Genomic DNA, 11183 nt, shown 5'->3' with positions numbered 1-11183 from the left:
CAAATTAAAACACGTACCTACCAGTTGTTTATCTTTCTTCAAGATATATCACAAATCGTATCTTACCTTTAGACGGACTTATTAAACTTATCTCTACGGTTATAAAGTGTGTACAATGTTTCCGTATTTAACCTCATACGCAGTATGCATCGTGTGATGGTAAACTTGTATGGCAAACTGAAGTCCATTCCTTTTTATTCAATCCATAAATGGTTATATATAAGAGGTTGATTACATAAATCTATTGCGTGTAAAGCTTGGGATCAAGTCGAGGAATGAGTAGAACTTCGAGTGGTGTTGCTTTTATATTTGTCATGCCAGGGCTCTCTGTCATATCGACTGCAACATTTGATGGTTTCATCACCTCAAAACATTGTAACAAGCTAGCCAGTGTCAAATGCACCACTTGGAGAGCAAGTGAGATACCTGCACAGGCTCTTCTTCCACAGCCAAAAGGAATGAGTTCGAAATTAAGACCTCTCACCTCTGTGTCCTTGTTATCAGTCAAGAATCTCTCCGGGTGGAACTCATTAGGATTCGGCCACACTCTCTCGTCATGTTGAATCTTCCAAACATTCAGCATCACACGGGTACCAGCTGCTACATGGAAGCCATTTGATAGAGTGCAGTCGGTATTTGCAGAACGAGGAATCACAGGGCCCGGGGGGTATAGCCGAAGTGTTTCCTTAACAATTGCTTGGAGATATACAAGGTTTTTGATATCAGACTCTTCCACATGCCTGGCCTTGCCAACATGGATATCCAGCTCTTCTTGAGCCTTTTTCAACACATGAGGATGGTTGAGTAGCAAAGTGAAGGCCCAAGTGAGGAGGACCATATTGGTGTCCGATGCTACAATCAAATTCTGCCAAAGTAGAAGCTTATCAGTTCGCAGATATATTATTGATCCTGGAAATAGCTCCAAGTTTTAGTCCAACACTCCAAAAGATAAGATAACAAAGGTTTTTTTTTGTAATTTTCCAAGTTGCGTCTGGTTCTACACCATTTTTGTTGACTTAAATGTAATCAAGATTCTGTCAAAACTCTTGCTATATTTTATTGTCAGCAGATGAAGGGGAAGAAGATTATTAAACATCAATGCAGCCTTCACCAACGCCTCAGTCCCAGGAATGATAAAAAATACATTGTCAAAAATGATAAAAAATACAACGCCTCATTTTATTTGTATAAGACCAACTGCCCATCTGTCTTCACATACTTGAAGTTTCCTCAGAAGCAAATAACAGCATAGTTGAAGCATATCTGATTCAGTAAGGATGGAGTTATAAAATTTCAACGCCATATCTTCTGTTATCTTTTCTTTTGACAGATTTTTAGAGACAGATATCTGTAACTATGGCCTGAGTTTGAATTTTAATTGATATAAGAATATTGTAATACCAATATAAAACAAGTATCAAATGAAGCCTTGAGTTTCAGACATGTGAAAATATGAGCATAATGAAAGAATATCTTGAGACTAATTTCCAAAATCCTGAAACAACAGCTTTTCTGGTTTAGCAGGGAAAGTTATACATACCAGGCAGGTTGCTTTACTAATGGTGTCAGCATCAAAACCAGATATCTTAGTATCTTCCTGAAGGGTCAACATAACATCCATGAAATCTTGATCCTCCTTTGCTTCTCCACCCAACTTTCTTCTCTGTTTATGCTCCTCCAACCATTCTCCAGCAAGAACATCCATTTCCTCGGCAGTTTTCTTCATGGCTTTTTTATATCCTCCAAAATCCAGCCACCCAAGGGATGGTATTGCATCAGCTAAAACAAACACCCCAAACAGAGAAAAGAAATTGCTGAATAACTTTTGGCAGTGTCGTGCTTTTCCTTTCTCCTCATCATCACCACTTCCTGAGAACCTTCTCCCAACTACCATTCTCAAAGTAACATTACATGTCAAATCTTTAAACCACTGCTTCATTTCCACAAGAACTCCATTTTCTGTACTACTTCTGCTCATATAAGCCTTGTACAATTCTTTTATTGAAGTCTGCACCTCAGAAGCTTTTATGTGCTTCAACTTATCAAGCCTGTGGTTTGACAGAAGTTCAACTGTGGTCACCTTACGCATCTCGCGCCAGTAAGGCCCGTAAGGAGCAAAGCTAAACATAGCATAGTCAAAGCATAGCAGCTTTGAGGCAGTAATGGCCGGCTTGCCGCAGAAAACCTTGTCATAAACGGTGCAACACTCTTTGATCATTTCCCAATTACTCACAACCAAAGCTTTATTTGAACCTAATCTTATGGTGAAGACTGGCCCATATTTGTCAGCCATGTCACTCAGTGTTCGGTATATCAGTTTCCGGCCGCCAAAGAGGTGCATATGGCCAATAATAGGCCAAGCATCACCAACTTCAGGCACACCGGATGTTGTCGTCTTGGGAATAACTAGTTTCTTCGATTGATACAAGTAGTAAATACAGATTGACAGGGCAAGTAGGCTGAAGAGAAGAGATAACAGGAATTGGATTGAAGGGTCCATGATACTTTGCGCTGATTGCTGATAGCTTTGCATAAAAGTAAGTTATTTCTAGCTGTTCTGCGGGCTTCTTTCTCTGTTTTTGTTTTTATATATTATCTTTAAAAATATTAAGCTGACTTTTGAGATGATTGCTCCAATCAGATCATCCATTCTTAATGAAACTCAATCTTTTTTTACAGGGTCAGATTCAGATGTATTCTAAGAAGTAAGAATAGAATTCTGTTGAGACCTGAAATCTCTTATGAGAGTCAGCAAATAATGAATCATAAAAAAATACCATAAAAATTACCAAATCACGGATGCTCTTCTGAAGTTGCAAAAACCAAGACACTTTATGGCAAGTTCATACATAGTTATATAAATTTATTGCTAATAAAGCTTGGAATCCAGACGGGGAATAATGAGCACTTCAAGCGGTGTTACTTTTGCATTTGACATGCCAGGACTCTCCGTCATATCGACGGGTCATTTGACGGTTTTATCAGAACAAAACTTTGCAACAAGCTAGCTAGTGTCAAATGTACCACTTGGAGAGCTAGTGCGATACCTGGACATGATCTTCTTCCACAGCCAAAAGGAATCAATTCGAAATTCAGACCCTTCAACTCTGTGTCCTTGTGAACAATCAAGAATCTCTCATGTTGGAATTCATTAGGATTAGACCACACGCTCTCGTCATGTTGAATTTTCCAAACATTCAGCATTAGACGTGTACCGGCTGCTACACGATAGCCATTTGAAAGAGTGCAGTCAGTATTTACAGAACGAGTGATAACAGGGCCTGGAGGGTATGACCGAAGTGTTTCCTTTACAATTGCTCGGAGATATACAAGGTTTTTGATATCAGATTCCTCCACATGTCTGTCCTTGCCAACATGGATGTCCAGTTCATCTAGAGCCTTTTTCAAAAGCAGGAGGGTTGTTGAGTAGCAAAGATAAGGTCCAAGTGAGAACCACCATGTTAGTGTCAGATGCAGCCACTAAATTCTGTTAAAATGGGAGTTACAGTAAGTAATAAGTAGATGTCAGATGGCCTTTGAAAAGTCCCCAAAACTTGTTGAAAAGATAAGATGCTGGAGTTCTTGATGGATAAAAAGACAAATTTATTGTATTTTTTCAGGTTGCGTCCAGCTGTAACCAACATCATGCTCTAGCAATATTTTATTGTCAAATAGGTGATGCAGGAGAAGATGATAAGTTTCAACCAAAATGAAGCATTGACCTACACCTCATTTCCTGGAATATAAGAAAATAAGATGCTAAAAAAGTTGAGAGGGTGGTAGGGACGGAATAAAATTAGTAAACCCGAGGAGACTAGCCCAGCAATCCAGGTCTCCCACTTCAGTGTAAGCATATTATAAGATGCTAATGTGTGCACTCAAGTACAAGAGTACTCACTACTCTTTAGAATGCCAAAAGTCATTATATTTTGGTTGATTTACTTCTGATGCAGGCAGAAGAATCTTGCATATTAGCAGCTGCGGCTGCTTATTTCTGTATGTAACCTCCTAATAGTGAGCCATAGTAACATCACTTTCTGTTAAATTTTTGAAAATGCAAATATTTCTCACGCTCACCTTCCAGGTCGAGGTAAAGAAAGTTTATACAGAGTTCCTTGTCCCCATATCAAATTAATGTTTGGAACTTGGGAGACCTTTTCTATTATTTACTTGCTTTTTAGGGACAGAGAGAATCCAGGCTTTCAGGACTCAATAACTCTACTTTGGCCTGAGTTTTTTTGTTGATAGAAATGCAAATTTAAAGCGACAGGCAAATTATTGAGCATGATGAAAAGTACTTACAAGGCAAGTAGCCTTGTTAATGGTATCCGCATCAAAACTAGATATCTTAGCATCTTCAAGAATGGTCATCATAAAATCCATGAAATCATGTTCCTCCTTTGCTTCTCCACCCAACAGTCTTCTCTGTTGATGCTCCTCCAGCCATTCTCCAGCAAGAGCATCTAGTTCCATTGCAGTTCTCTTCATGGCCTTCTTATATCCTCCAAAATCCAACCACCCAAGAGATGGCAACAAAAACTCCCAGCAAATAAAAGAAATCAGTCATCAGATTTTGGCAGCGTCTTGATCTTTCTTTGTCGCCATCATCACTGTTTCCAGACAATCTTCTCCCTGCCACCATTCTCAAAACAATATTGTAGGACATATCTTTAAACCATTGCTTCATTTCAACCAGAACTCCACTTCCTTTGCTACTTTTTAGACATGTCTTGTACATTTCCCTTATCGAAGTCTGCACTTCTGAAGCTCTTATGTGCTTGAACATGTCAAGCTTGTAGTTTGACAGAAGTTCAACAGTAATGATCTTGCGCATCTCACGCCAGTAAGGACCATAAGGAGCAAAGCCAAACATAGCATAGTCATAACACAGGAGCTTTGAGGCTGCAATGTTTGGCCTGCTGGAGAAAGCCAAATCATGAACGGTAAAAATCTCTTTGGCCATTTTCCAATCATTCACAACCAAAGCTTTGTGTGAACCTAACCTTATGGTGAAGATCGATCCATACTTGTCAGCCATGTCACTCAGTGTTCTGTAAATCAGCTTTCGGCCACTAAAGTGGTGCATGTGGCCAACAATAGGCCAAGCGCCGCAATCTTCCGACACAAACCATCTCGTTGTTTTATCAGTGAGTGGTTTCTTCCATCGATACAAGTAGTACATAAACATAGACAGGGCAAATAAGCCTGAAAACAGAATTAGAGGGTCCATCATGCTAGCTTGGAGGTGCAGTTTTGAATCTGTGTCTGTTATTCATATAGTTTTCATAGATTTCATTTTCTTTTAAGAAGATCAATTTTGCTGACAATTGAGACCATTGTCACTGTTAATAAATTATCAATTTTCTGACTAGGTGCTTCTTGCTGATGGAAGCATGCTCCAATGATTTATCAGTCAATGCTGAATACAACTTTCTTTAACTATAAATGTCTGTCCAATTAAAATGCTCTACAGAAGTGCATTAGTTTTTCTTTTGCTCAAATTGAAAGGAAAAGTTACCATCAGTCTGTAGAACGTCACTCGTTTAGATGCATAAGGCATATCCAAGCGCCCCAGTTGAGATTGATCTACATAATCATTTATCCAAATATCCAAAATTATTTATTTACTAAACCGTAGAACTATAAAACCAGAGTCGAAAATATAAAAATGAAGTTAAGGTTTGAATATGATACACAATCGCGAATTAATCTTTCATGATAATGTCACAACTTGTAAAGGGTATTTAAAGTAAAAAATCCAGAAAATTTATAGTACAACTATTTTTCCAGTTCAATTCTTATAAGGGTTGATGGTAGTTTTTTATGATCCATGATTTGTTGACTCTCAGGTAAGATTCCAAGTATCAAAAAAATTCTGTTCTTAGAATAAATCTGATTTTGTCCCAATAATAAAAGATTGGTGTTCCGATAGACTGGATGAACTGATTAGAGCAATCATCCCGAAAGTCAAGCTTAATATTTTCAAAGATAATCCATGAAACAAGAACAAACAAAGAAGGTTGTAGAACAACCATAAATTTCTTACTTTTATGCAACACTATCGGCATTCAGCTCTAAGTATCATGGACCCTTTAATCCAATTCGTGTTATCTCTACTCTTTAGCCTACTTTCCCTGTCAATCTATATCTACTACTTGTATCAGTTGAGGAAACCAATCATTCCCAAGACAACGACATGCGATGTGCCTGAAGTTGGTGGTGCTTGGCCTATTATTGGCCATATGCACCTCTTTGATGGCCGGAAACTGATATACAGAACACTGAGTGACATGGCTGACAATTATGGACCAGTCTTCACCATAAGATTAGGTTCACACAAAGCTTTGGCTGTGAGTAATTGGAAAATGATCAAAGAGATTTTTACTATTCATGTTTTGCTTTCTCCAGCAGGCCAAACATAGCAGCCTCAAAGCTCCTATGTTATGACGACGCTATGTTTGGCTTTGCTCCTCATGGGCCTTATTGGCATGAGATGCGCAAGGTAACTATTGTTGAGCTTCTGTCAAACCACATGCTTGATAAGTTGAAACACATAAGAACTTCTGAGGTGCAGACTTCAATAGAAGAATTGTACAAGGCTTATTTGAGCAATAGTAGAGAAAGTGGAGTTCTTATTGAAATAAAGCAGTGGTTTAAAGATTTGACATGCAATGTTACTTTGAGAATGGTAGTTGGGAGAAGGTTCTCCATAAGTGGAGATGATGAGGAGAAAGGAAAGGCAAGACACTGCCAAAAGTGATTCAGGAATTTCTTTGATCTGTTCGGGGCATTTGTTTTATCTGACGCAATACCATCCCTTGACTGGTTGGATTTTGGAGGATATAAAAAAGCCGTGAAGAAAATTGCCAAAGAATTGGATGCTCTTGCTGGAGAATGGCTGGAGGAGCATAAACAGAGAAGAAAGTTAGGTGGAGAAGCAAAGGAAGATCAGGATTTCATGGATGTTATGTTGACCCTTCTGGAAGATGCTAAGATATCTGGTTTCAATGCTGATACCATTAACAAGGCAACTTGGCTGGTATGTACTATCCCTGCTAAACCAGAAAAGCTGTTGTTTCAGGATTTTGGTTAGTCTCAAGATCTTCTTTCATCATGCTCATATTTTCACCATTCTGAAACTTAGGGCTTCATTGGATGGTGGTTTGTATTGGTATTACATTATTTTTATATCAATTAAAATTCAAACTCAGGTCATAGTTATTTAGATTTGTCCCTAAAAATCTATTAAAAGAAAAGAAAATTGTGCTCTAGAAATATTGTAGCTGATTATATGAGCTGAAGGTCTAACAAATTTAATTTCTTGATCTGAGGTTAGAATTTCATAAATTTTGTAAGTGATTTTCATGAATATTACTATAAACTTATCTTTTACTAAATCAATCTGTTTCAACTATGTCGTTATTTGCTTCTGGAAACATTCAAGTATGTGAAGACAATAGGGCAGTTGGTTTTATACAAATAAATTAAGATTTTCATTTCTACCTCCACCCTCTTCTCAATTTGACATTTTATTTTTTATCATTCCTGGAAATGAGGTGTTGGTGAAGGCTGCAATGACGTTAAATCATCATCCTCCCCTTCATCTGCTGACAGTAAAATATAGCAAAAGTTTCCACAGAATTTTGATCATATTTAAGTCAACAAAAGTGGTGTAGAACTAGAGGCAACTTGAAAAATTCCAAGAAAACTTTGTCATTTTGAAGGTATTTCAAGGATCAATAATATATCTGCAAGCTAATGAACTCCTACTTTGGCAGAATTTGATCATAGCATCAGACACCAATACGGTCCCCTCACTTGGGCCTTAGCTTTACTACTCAACCATCCTCATGTGTTGAAAAAGGCTCAAGAAGAGCTGAATATCCATGTTGGCAAGGCCAGACATGTGGAAGAGTCTGATATCAAAAACCTTGTATATCTCCAAGCAATTAATTGTTAAGGAAACACTTTGGCTATACCCTCCAGGCCCTTTGATTCCTTGTTCTGCTAATACCGACTGCACTCTTTCAATTGGCTACCATGTAGCAGTTGGGACACATGTGATGCTGAATGTTTGGAAAATTCAACATGACGAGAGAGTGTGGCCAAATCCTGATGAGTTCCAGCCCGAGAGATTCTTGATTGATAATAAGGACACAGAGGTGAGGGGTCTTAATTTCAAACTCGTTCCTTTTGGCTGTGGAAGAAAAGCTTGCGCAGGTATCTCACTTGCTCTCCAAGTGGTGCATTTGACACTGGCTAGCTTGTTGCAAAGTTTTGAGATGATGAAACCATCCAATGTTGCAATGGATATGACTGAGAGCCCTGGCTTGACATATATAAAAGCAACACCGCTTGAAGTTGTTATTATTCCTCGCCTTGATCCCAAACTTTACATGCAGTAGACTTATGTAATCAGCTTCTTATGTATAACCATCTATGGATTGAATAACAAGGAATGCACTTGACCTTTAGTTTGTCATACAACTTTACCATTGCAGGATGGATTTTTTTAGCATCGGTATTCAAGTTCAGGATGTCAATTTATAACCGGTTTGCCAAAAAAATGAATGAAATTTAGTATGAAGATAGCAAAACAAATGTTATAGAATGCTATAAGATTTTGAAGGACACCTGCCAGTATGCAGCCTTTGACTTCATCCCATCGACTTCCATAATTGCCTGGCTAAAAAGATTTGGGGACGGCTGTTGAAAAAGACCCTGCAATGAAAAGATTCATTATTTGTAAGCATTGAACCTCTCTAATCAGTAGTTTAATACCCACAACCCTTTCTTGTTACTATCTCATCCTCCTCTCATGGAGCCGTTCCTCCAGATCTTGTTAATTCTGATTTCTAGCCTCCTTGCCCTTTTCATCAGTGTCTACTTTCACCGTTTAAAGAGACCAACAAGTAGCTACTGTGCACCCCAAGCAGGCGGTGCTTGGCCGATCATTGGTCACATGCACCTGTTTGGTGGCGGCCAACTGACCCACAAAACGCTGGGCACCATGGCTGATAAATATGGACCTGCTTTCACTATTAAACTAGGCTCCCACAGTGCCTTGGTTTTGAGTAATTGGGAAATAGCCAAAGAGTGTTTCACTGTACATGACAGAAATTTCTCCACAAGGCCAAGTATTGCAGCCTCAAAGCTACTTGGCTATGACTTTGCCATGTTTGGATTTGCTCCCTATGGCTCTTACTGGCGTCAGATGCGCAAGATTGCTACGATCGAGCTTCTATCGAGCCACCGGATCGATATGCTCAGGCACATACGAGCTGCGGAGGTGAAAACAGCCATAGGAGAACTGTACAAATTAGGGGTGAGAAAAGGCAGTGCCGATGGTGGAATTACAGTGGATATGAAACAGTGGTTTGGAGACTTGACGCACAATATTGTTTTGAGAATGATTGGAGGAAGAAGATACTTCGGAGCCAACGCTGATTGTGAAGAAGACGAGGCACGGCGGTGGCAGCAAGTAATGAGAAATTTTGTTTTTCTGTTTGGTGTGTTCATCTTGTCTGATGCGATACCATTTCTCGGATGGTGGGACTTTAATGGCTACGAGAGAATGATGAAGCAAACAGCAAAGGAATTGGACACTCTCATTGGAGGTTGGCTCGAGGAGCATAAAAAGAAGAGATTGTTGTCTGCAGAGAAAAAGGAAGAAAGGGATTTCATGGATGTTATGCTAAATGTCCTGGAAGATGCCAATAATTCTGGTTTTGATGCTGACACTATTAACAAGGCCACCTGCCTGGTAAGAAATAGAACTTCAGATACTTGAACAGATATCCATGGTTTTATTTTTTTGCCTTAACTTGCCAAAATACATTTTAATATCTCGAGTTATTTACACAATCTTATCTTAATATCGTAAATGATATAAAATATATATTCATATCTAATATATTTTTCATATTTTACCAATTTAAAATTTTTTTAGGGGTGTTATAACCATTTTTTTTTATAGGACTCCTTGTCTTTTCTAATGAATGATTAGCATAAGATGAGATAGAGGCTATTATTTTACTGATGAGGGCCACCTTGCTGCTTCCAGAATTTACTGGCAGCAGGAAGTGACACCACCATGGTGACGCTGACATGGGCTCTATCTTTGTTGCTGAACAATCCTGATAAGTTAAAGAAGGCTAAAGATGAGCTGCACATCCACATTAGTCAGGACAGGAATGTTGACGAATCTGATCTGAAAAATCTGGTCTACCTGCAAGCCATTGTCAAGGAAACGCTGCGCTTGTACCCAGCAAGTCCAGTCATTGGCCTTCGAGCTGCAATTGAGGATTGCACCCTCTCGACCAGCTACCGCATTCCTGCTGGTACCCGCTTGATGGTGAATGCCTGGAAGATTCACCGCGACAAACGGGTATGGCCAGATCCAGAAAAGTTCCAGCCGGAGAGATTTCTTACTAGTCATAAGAATACGGATTTGAAGGGCCAGAATTTTGAACTCATCCCATTTGGGTCCGGAAGAAGGGCATGCCCTGGAATCTCACTGGCCCTGCAAGTAGTACAATATAGCCTTGCTAGCATTTTGCATAGTTTTGAAGTTGGGAAGGTGTCAAGTGAAGATGTGGATATGACTGAGAGTAGTGGCTTGACTAATTTAAAAGCAACTCCGCTTGAAGTTCTTCTCATCCCGTGCCTTAATTATGAACTTTATGATCATTGAGCTGCTGGTATTTTGGTTTGTAAATAAATAAGACCCAGGCTTACCATGAGATGGTTGTTTTCTTAGGACTGCATTGAGGCTCATAATCTACAGATGTAATTGAATTGAATTATTCATAAGTTTACAGTTTGATTCAAATAAAATAAACGAAGATTGTGATGAATTAGTTACATTATTTAACTATGAAGGAAGTTAAACTCTAATCGAATCTGTTTGAGTTTGAAATCTAAAACAAGTTTAGGCTTGAGTCAAGAGTAAATATTTTCAAATTCAAACTTTACGAGTGTTCAATTTATCAAACTTGTAAATATGAAAATTTTTAATATAAATAAACAAAAACGATGTCATTTTAACTAATATACATTAAAACGATATTATTTTAATTATTTTTTGTTTGATTACAATATCAAGCCTAAACTCAAAGTTCAATTTGACTTCAACTCCTTTTAAGTAAACCGAGCTTGAATAATTTTAAAATAAATTCAAACTT

The 11183-nt window shown here is 38.5% G+C and overlaps 2 protein-coding genes and 2 pseudogenes across 2 annotated transcripts; 2 read left to right on the top strand and 2 right to left on the bottom strand.

Annotated features, from left to right (window-relative positions):
• Window positions 1-165: 165 nt before the first annotated feature.
• On the bottom strand, window positions 166-2701 carry LOC123198893 (cytochrome P450 CYP82D47-like). Its single transcript, XM_044613692.1, has 2 exons — window positions 1541-2701; window positions 166-865 (listed from the first exon to the last, which is right to left on the bottom strand). Exons 1-2 carry the CDS (start codon window positions 2531-2533, stop codon window positions 242-244), a joined length of 1617 nt encoding a protein of 538 aa, XP_044469627.1. The 5' UTR covers window positions 2534-2701; the 3' UTR covers window positions 166-241.
• Window positions 2702-2785: 84 nt separating this feature from the next.
• LOC123199552 lies at window positions 2786-5230 on the bottom strand (annotated as a pseudogene).
• Window positions 5231-5945: 715 nt separating this feature from the next.
• Window positions 5946-8487, top strand: LOC123199436 (annotated as a pseudogene).
• A 170-nt stretch (window positions 8488-8657) lies between these two features.
• On the top strand, window positions 8658-10856 carry LOC123199437 (cytochrome P450 CYP82D47-like). The gene is made up of 2 exons (XM_044614443.1): window positions 8658-9763; window positions 10064-10856. The coding sequence occupies exons 1-2, from the start codon at window positions 8819-8821 to the stop codon at window positions 10691-10693; spliced, it is 1575 nt and encodes a 524-aa protein (XP_044470378.1). The 5' UTR covers window positions 8658-8818; the 3' UTR covers window positions 10694-10856.
• Window positions 10857-11183: the final 327 nt, after the last annotated feature.

Source organism: Mangifera indica, chromosome 16 (assembly GCF_011075055.1).
Source record: "Mangifera indica cultivar Alphonso chromosome 16, CATAS_Mindica_2.1, whole genome shotgun sequence".
Classification (NCBI taxonomy): Eukaryota; Viridiplantae; Streptophyta; class Magnoliopsida; order Sapindales; family Anacardiaceae; genus Mangifera; species Mangifera indica.
Note: the sequence above shows the minus strand (reverse complement) of the source record. Positions and strands in the feature narration are given on the sequence as shown.